The 20,649-nt window shown below is 34.8% G+C and overlaps 1 protein-coding gene across 26 annotated transcripts in view; it reads right to left on the bottom strand.

The window, feature by feature from the left end:
* RBFOX1 (RNA binding fox-1 homolog 1) overlaps nt 1–20,649 on the bottom strand; it is a 1,372,937-nt gene that overhangs the window by 26,147 nt on the left and 1,326,141 nt on the right. For all 26 annotated transcript variants that reach the window (XM_076351295.1, XM_076351294.1, XM_076351293.1 and 23 more), the window contains 2 exons: nt 15,490–15,529; nt 7,170–7,234 (listed from right to left, as the gene is read on the bottom strand). In XM_076351295.1, the coding sequence (XP_076207410.1) occupies nt 7,170–7,234; nt 15,490–15,529 (105 nt within the window). The remainder of the gene's footprint in view (nt 1–7,169; nt 7,235–15,489; nt 15,530–20,649) is intronic.

Consider the following 20,649-nt stretch of genomic DNA (forward strand, 5'->3'; position numbering starts at 1 on the left):
AATCCATATAGACTATATCCAATTCATTCCATATTTTATTAACAACATTTCATTCCATCATCTTCTCTCTGACTCTCTCACAATGCTCTTAATTCCTTCTTGCTTTTCAAGCACTCACAGTGGAAGCGCTCAGGTTGACAATATTTATAGCATGTTCTAATCTGCTTCTTTGTGGTCTATCAAGTCAATGATCTGAAAACTAAAAAGTGTATAATTAGACACTGACACATCCAAAGGAACTGTTATGGTCTATCATGTCACAGGCACTGACCCAATAGACTGTAACAGTTTTGGTCTGTTGGATTAGGAATCAATGTTTTAGTAACTCCCTAACTCCATATTTATCCAGTCTGCTGAATACAACACACTTAATATTAAAGTCACACTTTCTTTCAATATCCTCTAAGAGTGAAGAAGCCTATAGGAACTATTAAAGAGGTAATTCCTACTTTAAAAATGTTAGTCAATCCTTTTTTTCCCCTCTTTTTTAGAGGAAAAGCATGCATGAGAATGCATCAAAGGAATATATTTATAATCACATTTACTTACTACGAACTTTTATTTTAAAGTAAGAAACTCCCAAGTTAGAACTCATGCTAGATAACCTGATGTAGGCTAGATGTATTGAACTAAAAGAAAGCAAGGATATTGAAGTTGATATGTAAATGTCAGAATAGGTGCACTGATTTTTTTTGGAAAATGATAAGCATTTAACAGCTCCCACTATGTTCAAGAAGAAACTGGCAGCAAAAGTACTCGGCATCTTTAAACTTGGAGCACTTTAGGAAGCCAGGTATGGAAATCTAGGCTCTAGTGTTCCTCTACCTTCTCTCTCAATTTTTTCTTCATGATTTCCAGCATGGATGTCAAACCATATTTTACAATAGCCAAGCCTTTCCTTGTCTATGGGGATTCTTAAAATATCCCTTGATATTACAGCGAAGGAGAATGGAAATTTCAGGAAAGAGAAGTAGAAGCAGCATATGAAGAATACAAGCTCTGACATGATAAAAGTTTCACAATCAGCATTTACCATCGTTCTGGGCCAGGAACCCTAAGCTTTTTCACTGCTGTATTACCTCAGATTTGAACTAGTGGAGTAGTTTTAATAGTTACACGGATATTACATGAACACTGATATTACACACAGGTGAATCAAGCCTTCAAAGTGTCAAAAAACGTGTTAATTCTACCAAATATTAGAGGAATGTATTAAAACATCAAAGTATATAAAGTAGCTTTCTAGACTTGGTAGGAGATTATATTTTTATGAAATGTAATTGTTTGCCATGTTTTCCTACATTAATATGACTCCCTGTGTCTCCCCAAAAAGCGGTATATCTACAATATTTTAGAATGAACCATGTTTCAATCATTAGAAAGTACTCTATGCAATACATTTTTATTTCAGGAAATACCGTGCAAATTGCTCTACATGAAACTCTCTGTTCCTAGTATTTTAAGCTCTGATTTTTTTCTACTACATTCTCTTTATTCGTAATCAGCCACTTTTACTTTCTAATTCCTTCATTAAAAGGTACTGTTATGGCTATACCATGAGTCATATACTCCAGTCATTCCCAAAACTGTGATCTGAGTGATGAATATGGATTATGAAATATTAACATGATGCCAGTGATCCTCTAGTTTGCCACACATCAGACACAGACATAAAGACATACAAGCCTAATAGGTAGATGCCCAAATCCATTACCTCTCTGTAATAGCAAAGTGAATGATTTTATTTTTATTTGCATTATTAGGGAATAAACAAGCTTTAGCTACCACACAGGATAACCAGAAAAAACTAGACCAATCGAACATCACCACATCAAACCTAAGTGTTTGAAGAAGAAAAGTGTTATATATATGCTATATTATTTCTCTTACAAAAGCTAAACACAACCTTTGTACCTGGTCAAGATGCTAACTGATCCTTTTCATTCTCAAAATTTGAGTAGCTCAGGATATGGGCTATATGATTCTTGCTTACGTATCATCTCATCCCCCAAACTTCTCTATTTCTCAAGATTCAACTGGTATAGCAAAATCCAAAGAGGTTTGAAGGCTCCAGCTGGGAGTAGAAGAGTAAAGTTATTGCTATATTCTATTCTTTTTCCTCTTCCAACCCAATTACTTTAGAAATTAAAACTGTGTATAGAAGCTCTTTTTTCTAAATCTTAAAAAGTACGATCATGAAATGAATGAAGTACTACATTTTAAAATATTTATCCTTCTATAAATTTAGCTAATGGAAAATTAAATTCTGACTGAAGATGCTATTACATTTTATATGCTTTCAAAACCTTAATTTTTAGTGTATATCACTAGTAAGATCCTCAATAAGAGAAAATAATTTGAATAAAATTATAGTGGTTTTCATTGTTTATTCATAAAATAGAAGATCTTAAAGTCTACAATATAAAAAAAAAACCTCCATCTGCAGAAGCTCACATTTTATATTTTGGGTATTTTTATTCTTCATTCTAATTTTTCATTCTTTAATTAACATGTTTCCAACTAAATCAAATCTGTACCTATTCTATTTTAGGATAATCTGACCAAAAAAATCAAATATTACTCTCTACTACTTGCCCAAAGAGAACTGGAAAATACATTAAATTATATCTCTGTAGTCACTAGTACTTTGACAAGAATGAATGCTCCACATAGGCATGTTAAAAACGTAAACTATTAGAATATCAGGATTTTACCGGGAGTAAGATTTCAGATCTGGAAGACACGCAACTTCCATATGACAAAATCTCCTGTCTCTAATTTCATACAAAATCCTATGTATGACCACAGAACACGTAACACAAATGGATAGTGAAAAAAAAAATATTTTTTATACTACAAAGTGTTATGTGCAAAATATTTTGGAATATGCCTTATTTGCTTTTAAAAAAGATTAGTGAAAAAAAAGAGGTCAGCTTCCAGTGATGAGAGCTCTAATCCAGACAACAAAGAAGTCAATGGGAATCTTCTCATTGTTTGTAGTGAGATTTAAATTTGACACCGTATTAGAAAAAGGGAATTACGCTCAGAGCAAAATACCTCTGTACATATGTGTGTGTGCGCACACGCGTGCAAGTGTGTGTGCATGTGCGTGCGTGTGTGTTTGTGGGTGGGTGATGGATGGGGAATGTGTGTGTATATATGAATACACAATCATACATATATAAACACACATAATTATCATTGTTAAGTACATTAGGGTTAGCAAGCAGTACAAGTGACATGACTCTGCCTTTCAGACAAGGCTACTTTACTGTTACTGGGGTTTTGTTTTATTATACTACCCGATACACTTCCATAAATATTGCTGACAAAGTTAATATTCAAGAAAGGAACATTTTTCTTAGTCCGATCGAAGATGCAATAATCAAATCATAAAACACAAAACCAATAGCCAATCAATGTGAATAAGTCTGCCCATAGGCTTAATTCAAGCAAGCCATTCACTGCGCTATGTGATGGATCTGTCAAATCCAATACAGCATTACAGACATACTAGCAACATCAAGTGAACATGCAATGACAAAATGACAATACGCCCCACTGCCATGCTTTGACTTCTTCTACCTCATAAATATAAAACGTGATGACTTTGCTAGTTTCTCTTACTTCAGACTTGGACAGAAATCTAACAACTATATTTTTGTTTATATTTTTTAAAATATTACTTGAAAGCTGAATAAAAGCTGTACAAACATTTTATTGACATCTGATTTAGTGTCTTTTGCACATCCTTACAATTATTTTTTCCAAACACTCTCAGTTTAAAGAATTTGGCAGGCAAAGCTCCAGAATGGTGAAGAACTTACATAGACCAGTTTATCAGTTAGACCCTTTTATCAGTTATAGGAATTGGAAAATTTATCAGAAATATTTTAAATATTGGAAAGTTAAACATTATTTTTTGGATCCATTTCTGCAAAGAGCTTCAAATCTTTAAGTGCAGTTTCGTATGATGATAGATCACACAGTATAAAAATCCAATTCTAAATTTTTTTGAAGTCGCATTCAGTGATTATATTGCTTAATAAATAAAACAAAATGTCCCTGTTTGTTTGTTTTGTTGTTTTTGTTTTACAAGTCTAAGAAACGACTGGAGAAATCTGCAAGGTCTACTTCCATTGTGAAATTGTTTTTAGGAGTACATGATTTGTCTTAACAAATACTTAGGGCTCTGCATTGATTAGTTTCATGAGATTGCCTTGCCACCTGATTCTCCCCTATATATCTGTTCTTCGCCTATTTCCAGCAATATTTCCACCTGTGACAAACAAGGATACCATTGCATTTGTTCATAATAGAGCCCTCTTACAGTGATCATTATCCATCGACTTGATGTATGGATTCTGGAGTCCCAAATCTTTCTGTTAAACTTTACTTTTAATTTACCAAAATGTGTCTCTAATCTAAAGATTTTCTCTTTCCTTCTCCTGACTTAAGAAGCATGTCAAATACGGAACATTGCTATTCATCATATATATGAGCTGTGATCAAAAAAATAAAGCTTTTTTATTTTTTAAATTAACATGAAGTAGTATTTCTGTGATACGTCACTGCTTCAATAGTACATACTCACTGGTCCTCACTTCATTTTTCTGGGCATTGTTTACACATAAACAGTAAATATATTTCATGTGTAATTAAATTAAATAGGGGCTCAAATCAACACTAAATAAGAGCAGTGTATAAGGAGATACGGAATCTTCAATATTGTCAGAGGACAGCAGATGATTATTACATTGAGAAGAAAAGATACAAGCAGTTGTACTGAACTGTATTTCAGTATTTTCAATATTAATTATTCACAAAAGTTGCTAAATTAAATTCATTAAAAAATGAATGAAAAGTTAATTAAATTAAGCAAACTGTAGTTGTGAGTAATCAGAGGTATCCATGTTTGCACATAGTTTCCCATATGCAAAGAAATGTTTGAGCAGATTGTTATTTGTTTTGTTTTCTATGCTAGTTTTAGGATTCTCCCATAAAGAAATTCAGTTACAATATTTGTAATTAAGACAAGAAACCATATTCATTTGGGGGAAGCAGATCGAAGATGAGGGTTAACCACATTTAAAAAGAGAAGCTAAATTAAAAAAAAAATCCAAAAGATATAAAATTCATTTAAGACATCTAAAATTATGCAAGCAAAGACAGGTTATTACAATTCTAATTATACACAAAGTGTATCTGAAAATTAGACATTTTTTCAAAAAAATAATTAAGGGTTGTAACAACTGCATTACTACTGATGCCATCTCAAGCTTCCTTTACAGCATTTAAGAGCACTATCTTCTTAGACAAATCCTTTTTTTTTTTGTCAGCATAACTCTTAGTGATGTTGACTGTCTACCCATAGCAGAACATGTGACCAACTGATGTTTTCTCTTACAGCATTTGATTTGTTTTATGAGAAGGTACATTAATTCATAATTAAAGCATTTAAAAGTCATCTTGATATTGTTCAGTTTCTCTATGTAACGTATAGGTTTTCAGAAATTCATTTATTCATAGGAATAAACACCCTATAAAATGATCCAGGGACACCTGAACGATATCTGGCAAAAAATGACTAACCACAGAAGGTTATTTATAATTTTGTCCTTTCAGTTTAGTAAGTTTTTAGAAGCAGGAATTGTTTTGCATTATAAGCTCACAGAAAAATACTAGAGCTGCGACATGCTAACACACCTTTGTGGAAATGAAATGAAACTACTGAGCGGCACTTCACCTTTGTAGGTTACCCTAAGTAGAAATAGTACATCGCGAACAGAGTGCATACAGCACGTATCTAGTTGATATTACTGATCCAAAATTAATAGAAAGTAACTTGCTTACCTGTCTGACACAGCATGCCTCAGCCACACATGCAAATTATTTTACTCACATAACTTCAAAAAATATATCTTCATTACCCAGAATAAGCATTTGAAAGGCAAATATGCATGCATAGCATTGTAACATTCATACCATGGTACTTTGTTCTAAAAATACAAAATCCATGAACAGCACTTCAATCTAAGAAATAGTTCACTGAAATTTCTTAATCTGTTGATTTCTTTAAGTAACAGAAACATTTAAGACAATGTCTAATTTAGCATCTAAAGAAATTTTTCAATACATATTCAAGACTTAAGAAATTATCTCCATGATTCCAAGGGAAAATTTTCTTTTATCAGGAATTGAGAAGCGTGACCTTACTTCTCCCTGCTATTGTGAAGCAAAATATATGCATGTATCTGTCTTTCACAATATACATCCTCCCTTTACGACTGTAGACTCTTCAACTTTTGAAAAGCATTAAAGATATAGATTTTGTTAAGGGTACAGCTGATGAAGAAAACACAGGATATTCTTTCTTTTTGTTACAAAATCATGTCCACACACCGCAAAGACTTAATTTTATGCAATTTGACAAAATCCTATTCCTACTGAAGTCAATAGCAATTTAGACATTGACTTCAAAGGGATCCCAATTTTCAACTTGCAAGAAGACAAGTTAGTTTATGTGACGCTGCTTTTAGTTTATAGAAGTTAAGTCTTTGCATGTTTCTCTTATGCAGATTTTAATAATCTTTTATTCCTGGTATTATTTCCATCAAATGTGGTTTACATTTTGAGGATAAAAATACAGAGCAAAAGAAGAATAACTGAATTTTTTTCAGTATTTCAAAAAGTCAAATGCCTGGAAAGAAAGCAAATGGAAAAAATATTGTTTTGCCTTGGATAGTTCAAGCTTAGACACAGTTCATTCTCAATTTCCACTGACTAAAAGCATGTCAATGAGAATTGAGGGCACTCAATAGGTTCAGGTTCTAAATCAACTGAAATAATACTCCTAAGACGAATAATGATCTTTAGTAGCAGACCATCATGAAGCTGTACATATATTTATCTGCATTGTACAAGGGTCACAGACATTAACTGGATGATCTACAGCTTGGGAATGTGCACATCTCATGCCTGATTCTCAATTAAGGCCTAAAATCACTCAATTTATGGCTATTCATGGATTATAATAAAACAGCCTGCTTCAGATATCACGATTATCTGCAGAGCAACAAGACAGTTATGAGACTTCAACAAGGCCAATTTATAGAATTATCTTCAACTTCCACTGGTCAAATATTCATTAGCAGTAAATGAGGTCTTACCTGTCACTGTAGGCAGCTGCAGTGGCAGTGGCAGGCTGGGCATACCGGTAGGCAGCATAACCACCCTGAAACACAAACTCACGCTCTAACTGGATTGCTACAGCACCTTAAACAACATTTTGCAAAATTTAGCAACAACTGAAAGAGTACTGTCATGCTGTAAGTTCAGTTAAGGGGTTAAATAGGAAATATTTCAGTGAATCGTTAAGCAAAATTCATCACCACAAACTTGTACTTGTTAAGATTTGTCCCAGAGATCAGGAGAAAGCAATGAACTGTATTCATCAACGTAAGTTTTTTTACAAGACAATACTGTATTCGTCCACAAGTTTTCAAGTAGCAATTGTTCCTATGAATGAGTTGTATGCACTTCAATAAAGCGATGCTGAACTTAAAAGAAAAACTCAGCTAATAATCAATTCATTTTTGTACAAAATATGATTTATCATGTCTGGTTGATTAAACCTATGAATTTGTGCACTCAATTAACACTTAATGTTACATAGGTTTCCAATTTATACGTAAAATTATAATGAAGAAGCAAAATTCTCTTCTTCCATGAATTAACATTCAGTTGTATGTAACAGTAATTGCAGCTGTTCAATTAAGCAAACAGGACAAACAAACACACATTTGAAAGGAATTGTGTGCAGTGATGCATTGATTATCAAACTGTGAAAACAGCAGAGCTTCCTGTTCAATGGACCACGGTGTTATATCAACCATTTCAAAATGATCTCAGCATGCCAATTAACAAACAGAGGCCAGTCTCCACAGATAACACAAACACGATTTACATCCCAATTAGAATTCACCACCCCATAATCCTCTGGGACAGGGGAGTTTTGTATTTCCTTTCCCACCTTCCCCCACCTTAACAAAGAGTTGAATAAGAAAGTATCAGATCACTCAGCTTTGAATAAAATTCACTCTTTTGCTAAAGTGTTTGCTTTAATGGATTGATTTTTTTCAGGGTTTGGGGTTTTTTTGGAAGGCTGCATTCACACAAGATACTGTGCTGAAGCATGAAGAATAGGCTACGATGTGTCAACCTTTCCTGTAGCAGTAGTACATTTTTACTGCAGGAACTTTTGTGGGTTTTCTATTTTGATTTTACAAATAAAAATTCACTCTTTTCAGAAAAGCAATTTCAACTACTTCTACAAGCTATTTCCCCTTCTACTGCTTTGCTTGGTGGAATCGCTTTCATCCCTAACAGGTGTAAACCTTTTTTGGTTTGAAGATTTGAAACAGATTGGGTTTGGAAATCAATCATCCAGCTGCTAGCACCACATCACCCTAAGAATAAACATATATTTTACATATACTGACAGCTCATTAGAAACTCCAGGCTTTGAATTGTCAACCTACTTGAGGAATATTCTTTCTGACTTTTTCAAGTGCTCACACAGAGAATAGTACATTTACCTCCCCGCTCCTGGTCAGCTCCCTGTCAGCAGCAATTGTGTCACACAACCACCGGAATAAGGCAGGTGCTTTCATAATACCATATATGCTGTCTCTTTTGCAGCAAGCTGCTTCTCTGTGCAAGCACAGAAGCGTTGAGATGAAATACTTTCTCATTTCAAATCATTTGATTTTTATAAACCAATAGAAGGCTATTACTGTCAAAAATGTATAATAGGCACATATTGCTTGCAGCTATGTGCATACAGGCAATCAGATGTCAAATAATGTCACCAAGTGCAAACTGAGCCAGTAAACAGTGAGGCTGAGAGATGATAATGCAAGCTGCACACTTGGTCTGGCTTCTGCTACAAGGAGAAAGGTGAGAGATTATATGAATTTATCTGTTCTCCCCTCCTGGCTTTTGAGAGCTAAATATAGCATCTTTTTTTTTTTTCTTTTTTTTCTTTTTTTCCCTGAGCGCTGATATGAGGAGGTACAAATGGTGAAAGTATAAAAAAAGATACTAAACTTGTTTTCATGATCCAGTCCTGAAAATGCGTGGCAGACTGCAAGCCATTCTGCAGTATGTTCGCCACATGACTCCTTTGCTTGTCCTGCAGTCCATTTCTAAACCGCCTTATTTAAACATGAGAGCCACTTCATTTCAATCCAGCTATGCACATAATGACTCCCACCGCGGTGCAGAATTGAGGATGGGCCACCATGAGAAGTATCAATGTTTCGATGTTCTTGGTCAGACAAAAATGAGACAGGCTGTTCACATACTGGCTGGCCTTAACTCTGCAGATGGTAGGCTCTGTGAGGATTGTTTTTCTTTCTTTTATTTAACTATCACTAAAAATTGGTCCGTCTGTGAAGACGGACCCTTTCTTGCTCACTAAATATGAGAGTTATGCTCCTTTTATGCTTACATTTTGATTTGCTTTCATCAAAGAATTGCTGCTGAACAATGAAGCTCAACTCTGAACTTTATTAAGATGCTGTGGATTCAACAATCAGTATGAAATTTGTGAGACTCCTGGAAAGACTGAGTCTAAAGCAATAAAAACAAAAAGAGATCGAAGTTACTGAATTTGCCTGAGTTCTTTGGAGATCTAAAATGCAGGAGGCGTTTGGTTATCAGGAAAATCATAACTCCCTACCAGCCCGTGTCATGATTTCATATTTTTAACATAAGCTATCATATAAATACACATAAAAACATTCTTAAGAAAATTATTTTTATGGGGTTTGTGTTCTGCAGTTTTGGTGAGGTACTAAGTTTTCTTATTGTTTTACTTCAATTGCTTCAGATAATTCACCATTACAACAATAAAACACTTGAAGGTACACTTTATATTGGGAATCAGGATGGGAATCTGGTTCAAACCTCTGAAGTCCAAACTTCTGTGACAAGTTCTAATTTACAATTTTTCTATAATTTTGAACTTGGCTGATATCTTAGATGAAGAATACACTAGTAATATTCACTACATATACATCTCGAGTAATATACTCAATATTTATCTTCACGCCTTAGACTATATTGCAAAATAAAATATTTTAAACAAAATTATGTAATAATTACATAATAATAAATAATAATTTTCAGTTCCTATGTTTTAGAAATGTTTTAGGAATGCTTTTTTTTCCCCTCACTAAGTACATTCAAACAGAAAGTACCTGACTGTTATGCTTTAAATTATTATTTTGAGAATTCAGCTGAAATAATAAATTCAGCTAAAATAATTTAAAAATGCCTACTGCCTTATCTGTGCTCCCATATTTGCTACTTCCAAAAGAATGACAACACAATGTTGCAGCAGCTTAAGTTGTCTTAAAAAATTAAGTATAGAGTCAATATACCCGCAGTCCAAATATAGAGATATATCTCACTGGTATAAAATACTGAACGGGACACTCACAACTGTAACTGTTGTATTTTGTGGGATATGAAGAATATCTGTGATTTTGTGATAGAATCTGGAAAACAAAATGCAACTGGTAGCCTATTCTTATCATTTATACACACAGAATCCATTTTCTTACATAATGATTTGAGTATTAGTATGATTTTACAAGAGTCTGCATTCAGCGTAATGAGTTTTTTCCATCAGTCAGCATGTCATACCTGTGGGAACTTATTGCCATACACAGGCTCTTGCAATACTGCTCTATAAAGAAACAGAAATGTAATGATTTGAATGAGTAAGGAAAGAAGGATGGAAAGAAGGATGGAGAGAAACATGTAAGGAAGGAATTTAGATAAATTCCCCAAAGCCACTCATTACAATTTTCCTTTCAATGTTTTATACATCTCTGTGGCTCAGGCAAATTGAAAAAGAGCAGTGCGATCTGTGGAAGATCACTAGCCAATTGTTACAGAGACATCTTAATCAATTTTAGAAAGAAATCACAGAATTTTTAGATCATATGATATGCTAAAATGTAAATGAACAGAAAATCAAATGCATCTGAATTTTTAAATAAAATGTGTATATCGGTAGTAAGAATAATTTCCACAAAAACGAGTTAAACTTACATCTATAGATTACAAAACCACGTATACAGGTGTGTCTCTCCTCCTAAAATACCTAAATTACTTTTTATCTTGATCTCAGATGTACTGACAGTGTTTACCATAGATACAGATAAACTAAGTGACTCCAAATGATGGGTTTGGTTTTTTTTTTTTAGTTTTTCCTATTACTAACACATTTAATATTCTATGTGAATGTTGATAATTATTTTCCCCCAATTTTTACTTCCTATAGCTCCTTTCACTCAAGGATCTCAAAGTATTTTTTGAACATAAATTAATCAAGGTCCAAAGCCTTCTCTAGTATTGAGAATTATACTTGCCTTGTTAGCTAAAATTAGAGAAATAGGATTAAAAAATGGCATTAATTGCACCCAGGCCTGTAGAATATAGAAAGTGGAAGTAGTCATTTCCTTTTCCTCCACTCGTATGATATTGAGGTTTAAACAGTATTTGCTCTGGTCACAGAGTAAAACTTTGACTGGGAGATATAAAAAAAAAATATATCCACCACCTCTTTGTGCTGGCTCAACTTCTGGAACAGGCCTATGTGAAAGGTTCACGATATTTCTATACTGTGCTCCCAGAGGTATCTGTTGTCTCAGAGAAGCTCTTGGTAATTTTTGCAAACTGACACCACCTGTATTAATTCCAACCAAATACAATCACCAGGAGTGATCAAGCATTTTTTTGAATGTAGTGTTTATATCACAAATAAAGATCAGAGAGATGAAAAGACACATCCCTCCATTTACAAAACACAAAAATCTTTGGTTCTTAAAAGAAAGACTTCAGTGCTAACTGCATATCCTTGCTTTTCACACTAGAACGTGCCTTTCAGGATGTCTGATTGCATCAGTGGACTTCTACCTAGTATCAAGGGAACTTTGCTTAGATAATTATATCTGCTTTTTCCTTGGGAAATACATACATGCTCCACCCTCAATGCCATCCTACCTTTGAGCTAAAGGAGATGGCAGTAGCTATTGATAATCTCGTTCCATACCCCTGATCACAAAGTATGCCTTAATCTTGATCAGCAGCTCAGAAAAAAATCTCAAACCTATGTACTTATACGTTGTCGTGGACTCTCACCAGTTGCAGTAGGACAGGTTCAGAATCCTGAGAACAGGTTAGAAAATCTTGCTGTGAACAATAAGACTGACTAACGTACATGGTTAAACCATATTACCAAGGGACTTCTGAAGCTGGTGATGACAGAGTTTGGAAGTTTCTCATATTTCTTAGCCTTCCCACATTTTAGATGTGGATTGAAGACTGACATGTTCTGAAAACATTCTTTATGACAATGGTAAAAAAAAAATAACAGATTTAAGATAAAGCAGAGCAGTAGTATAGAGCTATTATTCTAACTGCTTATTTCTGCATGTTACTATTTTTGCTCCATTTTGTGGAGTGTATTTTCTTATTTTCACAAGTGTCAATCTTCATCTAGGAACTTCTATATTTGCTGGCAGGCAACCTTAATTCTCTTTTAATGACTTTTTCTCTTAGTGAATCAATACTTAATTTTAAAAGGTCTTCCTTACTTCCTAATCTTCTCCTTTATTTTTCCTACTCAAAGGCACATTTAAAAAGGAATTCAATAGCTCAGCTATTTCAGAGGCATTATTACATTTCAAATAGAACTATATGAAATATAGAATATATTATATTACATCTAGAATCACAGCTGTTGATTTTTCATTTTAGACTGTACTTTCCACCTATTTTTGTATTCCTATTATCTTTATTCCTCTGGTTAATATTAAGCAACTCTGGCTATTTGCTGTTCTCGGTTCACCCTGCAGTTTTCACCCAACCAGTATCTTTCTGTGTCTTCCCTCCTTCCTTTCCACAAAATCTAGCCGTCAAAGTCTATATCGATAGCTGGTTATGAAAAGATTGGCATGGTCCATATTACTGTTGGTACTCAATGTAATCATATCAGAATGAAACCCACTTTGATATACTTGTTATGCATATTTTTGGTCTGGCTTTTCAGAACTGTGTTCCATTTGTTTTGCTTTCTGTGGTATTTTTAAGGTTCCTTTCTCTCCAATCTACTATTAAAACCTGTATTGTTTAAATTTTTTTTCTTCTTTTTTTCCACAAAGCATTTGTTCTTTCACAATGCTTCAGCTCTGCACTTAAAATGAAAAGCTGAGTAGAACTATGTCATAATCAATTGGGATTTAATAAATAACTTGGTCTGCTGCAAACTAATACACTAAGAACTAATACACTGTGAATTGTAAGGCTTCTTTTGATTTATGCCAGTTCTCTATCTCTCTCTCCCTCCCCTGTAAAATGTTTTATATGCAAGAAAGAACAAATGTGAAGAAAAATGAATTATAAAATAAGAAGCTTTGTACATTATAAAAAAATTTAAACAGATTTCCAGAAGAGTGTTTTAATTCTGTCAACTGTTGTAAAAGTAAACATTCTGCTGCATTAAGAGAACTACGAAATGCAATCAGAAATACAAGGCTGCAACTGAGTGAAAACCAATGCACCAGTATAGTTATCCCATTTTCTAATGTACATGACTGTTCAGACAACAAAAGTGAGGCTATACTAGAAATTAGTAATTTCTTCGGTATCTTCCTCATTGAAATCACCTTCCATTTGGAAACAAAATGTTCAAGTCTGTGAGAGGGTGTGAGGCCACCTAAAAATAATATTGTCAATCACCAAAAGAGATATTTCTGTTTTTCAGCAGCAGTGGGATCCAAAACTACAAACTGTTACATTTACATTTAGTTCCCACCTATACTATCACATTAAGCAATCCTGAGAAAGATGTCTTGTTGCCTTTCAGATTTTCGGGTTGGTAAACTGAGCAAAATGGATGTCACATTCTTTTGACAGTTTGAAGAAATATGAAAATTGGAAGCCACACTTGAAGAAATCCCACACTGTACCATGTATCCTATATAGCTCAAAAATTCAGCAGCAATGTGTTTAGGTGAGATTAAAGCAGCATACTACACTTGAGTAAGCCTTTGGCAAATGGGTGATTCCCACGTGTTGTAAACAATGTGTTACTGATAACATCACTAAGTACATAAGTACATAGGGAGAGAATTTTAACCCATGCTAATTTATTTTAAATATATTTTTAAACTACACAAATGAATTTTCAGATAAGGATCAGCCTCTTTCTACCCCTATCAGAAAAACAAAACCTACTTCATCCATAAATTCAAACCGTTTTCCTTCTTTATATAAAACTTATTAAAAAAAAAATCTGTTCAAGTGGAAATAGTTCTAAAAGATTGCTGATAATGAATACAAGGAACATTTTCTAGCACTACCTATTGAATTTTTAATATTCATACCAATTTCAACTCATCCATCTCTTTGTATCTCAACAGAGACAGTACAACAGAAGTACAAGTAGATTAGAGAGAGTTGTCTGGTGAAATAAAGATGATACCTGTACCTTAGCACCAGATTGCTTTATCAAAATAATAACAAATGTGAAAGATTACTGGACTATCAGTGACATAGTTTACATCTACACATTAAAAAAAAAAAGCCTGGGAACATAGGGTATAAGAATTAATTATTTTAGAAGAGTGAAATTCAGCCTCAACCACCTGAAACCTCTTGCATACTGAGACAGAAGTAGCCTCTTTGTATACATTCAAGGTAAAAACTTCTTCAGTATTGGCAAGAAACTTAAAAAATAGTATTTAAAAGGAAACTGGTGACCAATGAGGTGAAGTAGGTAATGATGGATCCAGGGCTATAAATCCTTACTAACTAATATAACCACTTCTTACATCATGAGCAGTCTCTACCCATTTCATTTAAATTGAAATAACTGGATTTTAAAAGAGCAGATGAAGTCTACTCAGATTACAGACTATACATAGCCAGATTTTAAACTTACTATGTAATTAAGCCCTACTATCACCATGGCACTTACGTATACCCAATGTTGCCTGGATTTGGGAAATCTGTATCTCCCCATAAAGTATTTGCATACTTCAGGTATTAATAATACTCAGCTTGCCTTGATTTTTAAAAATGAGCTTTTGGGGATTTGCAGAAGAATGTTTCTGCTTTATTTTTATTTCTTCTTTGAACTCCAATTTTGGAGACACCCCTCCACACACGCACACACATTTTTCACATCTTTTTGCATTCATTCAGCATTTGATTGAAGAGTTAATTCAGCTCCACTTAACAATGATAGATGTAATGAACAGAAAGGTCTTCCAATGTGAGAGATATTCTTCTCAATTCTTTCTGACAGGCACGGGACGGTAAATAGACAAAATGGAGTCAAGCTAGGCAGCAAACTTGTAAAAAGAATGACTCTGGTAATGTACAAGGACAGCATGCACATCAATGAATACTTACATAAATGTCTGCACCATAAAATCCATCCTGGTATACAACACTGCAAGGATGCACACACAAAGAAAAACATCCATATTAGTGCATTTCCACATGCAAATGCCACCAACCCCTGCACAGCTGAGGTTAGTCTTGTCACAAGAACGGGGGTGGGGGGGAAGGAAGGCAGCTCTTCACATTGGTTAAGGAGGTTGGTAGTAATTATCAGAAGTGAAACTGCACTGAATACAACATCTTATAAAGTATGCCAAATGCTTAGTCAAAGAAAGGCAAAGCATGGCAGGATTGGAAAATACTTTTGATAAGGTTTTGGTTGTGGGGTTTTTTTCTCCTTTTTTTTAAGCAACCACATATTGGCAGCATTTTTTCTATAAAAATTTTCAGTGGGCCAATCCTACAATCAGTTTTAATACATTAACAAAATGCTACCTCTTAAACTACTACTTTATTGTCCTGTAATTATGTCAACCCTCTGAAACAAAGTGGTAGTTGTCATTACTTAGATGGAAAACAAAACAAAGCATAAGTTTATATGGTGAGAGGAATGTGTGAAATAATTATAGTGGTGGTATTCTACCCATTGGGTCAAATCTCAATACCTCAATGTACACACAGATGAGAGTATTCATAGGTACTGAATCGTTGGCTTGATACCCATTTCCAATAGTGACAACAGGTCTGTTAAGAATGTCATGGTGTTATTCTTATAAAAAAAGTATTAACCTTCCTGACTTTATCATTTTATAACTTTGGCAAACATGCCCGTGGTTCTGAGCCGCCCTGCATTTTTGGTTGGATACATTACTACTTATCTGAAAAAATGTAGTATTGTTATATTGCTGTTAACAGTTTACCCAGAGACTACTGCATTTCAGCTAAGACAAATCGTCACTGTAAATAGTTCAAATTTTAGATTCTAAACCTTTCAGGATAAATGACATAGTATGACAAAGATGGTTTAAATGATTACACTAAATAAAACTGGAACTATGCAACAGTGGCCTACCAATTACACACATTACTTAAGTCCTGCAATTTTACATTCATTTGGCAGTTCTGCAACTTAAAATGTGTATTTCCAGTATCAGAATCAACCCAAGCTGTTTTGAGAGCTAAATATGAGAGCACACAATAGGTTTTTTGCAACAATATTTTCAATTTGGGAATATTATTATCCGGGAATAATAGTTATTATCATGTTTCCAGCCTAAGCTGCTTTGCAATTCCAACAAGAATTTTCATGTCAGAAATATAACTGATCTATTGAGGTCGATGACCAAAACCCACAGGGCTGAGCTGGTACGTGTCTAAGTCAGAATCACTTGAGAAAATCATAAATACGCATACATGCACATAAACCACATTGATAAAACCACACTGATGATAAAAGTTTGCTATGGAATAATAACGCGTGAAAACTCGGCTCCACTTAAATCACAGTGTCTGCCATTTGCTTCAGTAAGGTCAGACCTTTACTCATGTATTTTTCCATTTATTATGTCTGCAGAGCAAAATACGCCAAACCTTGTCTACACTGGTAGCGTTCAGAGAGCTTGCTATTTACATTGTAGCGTACCTTCATTTTGATTTTGATATTCTGATTATTTTAAAATGTTACATGTTTTTCTTATACCTGTTTGCATGTAAGAAATAAAACATTCCACGTGACTGTAAGGTAGAAGTACAGAACCGTGAACAACATGGAAGGAGTTTTATGAGATCGTGTACAAATGATACAAAGTTTCCCGACGATGGAGGCCCCACAGCCACAACCCCCAGTTCCTGGTATCCCTGCACCAGGCATGCTGGGAGGAGGTGGAGGAGCTGGGAATGAAGGAGTGAAGTTGAGCCTGGGAAGAAGGGGTGGGGAGGGGGGGGGAAGGCGTTTTAGGTTCTTTGTTTCTAACTGTACAACTGCATTTTAATAGGCAGTAAATTAAATTAATTTTCAAGACAAGCCTGTTTTGGCCATGGTGGCAATTGGCAAGCAATCTCCCTGTCTTTATCTCAACCCAAGAGCTTTTCTGTCTTGCTTTCTCCCCCTATACTCTTGAGGAGAATGAGAACGCAGCTGGGTGAGGCTCTGGCAGCCAGCCAAGGTCAACCCACCACAGTACATTAAAACATACTACTTTTAATTATTATTAAACATTGCTATTCAGAAAATAATGCTTTTAGAGAGAATATGTGCAGAAAGGGGACCTTTTTTCTTCCTCCTCTTGGTGATCTGTGGGTATACAGTGAAGATGTCACAAGATGAATAGGGGCTGATACATTTTGACTTCCCAAGTGCAGCTGGTTGTAATCTTGGATAGGTTATTTCATTCACCTAGGCCTTCCTTTTACACAGAATGCTCAGTCATGTACAGACAGAAACTTATTTTGAATTCTACATATGCAACTGCTTGATAAATATTATACCGAAGGAAGTACCCAACACTAAAATGAGGCATGAATGCGTGACTCTGTCATAGTATTAAGATGAAGTGACAGAGTCAGGCAAATGAGTATAACATTCCCAAGCAGGACATGCTATCAGCTGATTTTATCTTATTTCCTCCATATGGTCTTGTAGGATGATAGTGATGTTAAATATAAAACTTTCTGCTTCTTCTGAAGTTTGAAGGAAAATAATTCTCCACATTTTCATAGATTTCATAGATTTTCAGAAGATATTTTCTCTATTCACTGTCCTTGTCAATTGTTGACTCCTGTGACTGAATCTTACCAGCGGAGTCAAATGTATTTTCTAACAGCACCCTTCATCAGAAGGACAAAGTGTAAAAACACCAAGAGCTCTTGCGCTTTTTTTTCCTTCAGTATATAATTTTCCAAAGGGTAATTTGCTTGGCTTATTATCCCCTTTTCTTTCTCTTGAAGTTGAGATGTTAAGTCTCAAGCATGGGAAGAGACCGAATGCATCACACAGGGACCCATCTCACCACAGCTCCTTTTACACTTTATATTCAAAAAATTGTCTGGGCAGACAGATAAATCTTAGTTCCTTGTAAACCAACACAGGGTCTGGAAATAGCCGCATTATTGAAATCTGAATTACTTCACCCAGAAATAGATGATATGTTAATGCACTACCTGGAGGAATTAAAATAAAAACAACAAATTTGGGGAATTTATTCAGTTGTACTTTATGATTTTATAGTGCTAAGGAAAAGTCAGAGAAGAGAGAAATCTTGATTTAATAAGAAAATGTGCATCTAAATAACATCGTACGTGGCAACCATTTCCTGAAATTATTTTTCTATAAATATGAAACTGTTTTCTCACCAACTATTATACATCTGCTTTGCATGGTTTTAACTGCTTTATTTAAGTCTCTGTGTCTTATAATCATTTTCTGTAACTATATTAAGACAAACTCTTTACCAGTTTAGATTCCACCTTTATAATATCCTGGAATACTACAGGACTACATCTGTCTTCATTATCATTTTTCTATCCTTATCTTTCAAAAGGATTGGGTTGAATAATCTATCAATGACATAAGAAGATAGTTCTTGACTGCACAAACCTTAGTTCAATAACTTCATAGCAGCTGAGTATATGTGGCCCCCAGCCATACACACAACCTGCACAAGTTAGCATAAATAACCTAAGGCAGATTAAGTGCATGGAGCGATTGATTCAGTGTAACAAACGGGCATTACAATCATGATTTCATTCATTGCAATAGGAATCGTGTATAGTTTGCTCTTTCCCCTCCATCAGAACTAAGAGAAAGCACTTGAGGAACAAAAGTTCTCTGTTCTCTGATTGCTGGTAGGGTCGCCCTCACTGTCCTACACATATCTTCCAGTTTTTGGTCTTGGAAATCACGGTATACCTTTTATATGAAATCTTTTATATGAAGCCTTCATGAAGCAAATAATAGAAGAGATGTAATTACAACCTTATTTAAAATAAACCAAAGAAAAGACTGAGAATTAAACACCTTTCAACACTCTAATACAACTTTCACCGTTGTAAATATAGAACTGAAACTCTTGTATGAGGCTGTTTCAACTTTTTAGAACGTTCTCTAATTCCAGGTTCTTGTCTTTCCAGTTTCAACATTTTCTGCCATGAACAAGTTATATTATCTGCTTTGGAAAATTAATTGAGGGCATTGCTGCAGAGAACAAAGCTGGAAGACATGTACTGGCAAAACACATTTTTTGTTCCAACAATTGCACATATATACAAAGCACAGAGTCCAAAGTAAGAGGAAGTTTCTGTGAGCCCAAAGAAATGTATTGGAAAAAAAGATAACCACCGTAGCAGATGTAGTAGCTTATATTAATTATCCTTCTTTCTTAAATTCAGAATAAGGTGTTGGAAAATAAAGCTTCTTTTTCATTTTGAATCAGTTAGAATGTAGCACTTCAAAACAATTATTTTAACAAAGGGGAACAGTTTCTGAATAGTCTCTGTTACTTCTCCTCCACCCTCCCCAACTTCACAATTAGGGTTGGGTTTTTTTTTTTTAAATTCTTCTTTTCAAAGAGAAAAAAGCATATTGCTATCCCCTGTTTTCCTAGGAAAGACACCAGAAGTGGAGATATGGACTGAAAGCTTCTAAATTCTCTGTTAGCTTAATCAAAACTGGAAGGAGTGGAGGGGAAATGTGAAGACAAATCATTACACACTGAACTTGTGAAGAACTTGAGGCAAATGATGCTGGAATAGAAGGGCTTCTCATTAGTTTTACTAATACCGCCATCTACTACTACTATCTGCTATACTACCAGATATACAGTGACGTGGGCTTTTCTTGACAGCAGTATAAAGATGGAGCATCACACTCATGACGTTTTACTATTTGGTGAATGATTTTCAAGAATGCTGAGCTACTAGTTGCTGCAGAGTTCAAAAGCAGAGTTCAAACAGGTATCAAAATCAGATCACCTGCTGTCCTGGTTTTGGCAGGGATAGAGTTAATTTCCTTCCTAGTAGCTGGTACAGTGCTGTGTTTTGGATTTAGGGTGAGAACAATGTTGATAACACACCCATGTTTTAGTTGTTGCTAAGCAGTGCTTACACTAGCCAAGGACTTTTCAGCTTCCCATGCTCTACCGACTGAGAAGGCTGGCGGGGCACAAGAAGCTGGGAGGGGGCACAGCCAGGACAGCTGACCCCAACTGGCCAAAGGTATGGCCATCCCATACC

This window comes from Aptenodytes patagonicus, chromosome 13 (assembly GCF_965638725.1).
Source record: "Aptenodytes patagonicus chromosome 13, bAptPat1.pri.cur, whole genome shotgun sequence".
Taxonomy (NCBI): domain Eukaryota; kingdom Metazoa; phylum Chordata; class Aves; order Sphenisciformes; family Spheniscidae; genus Aptenodytes; species Aptenodytes patagonicus.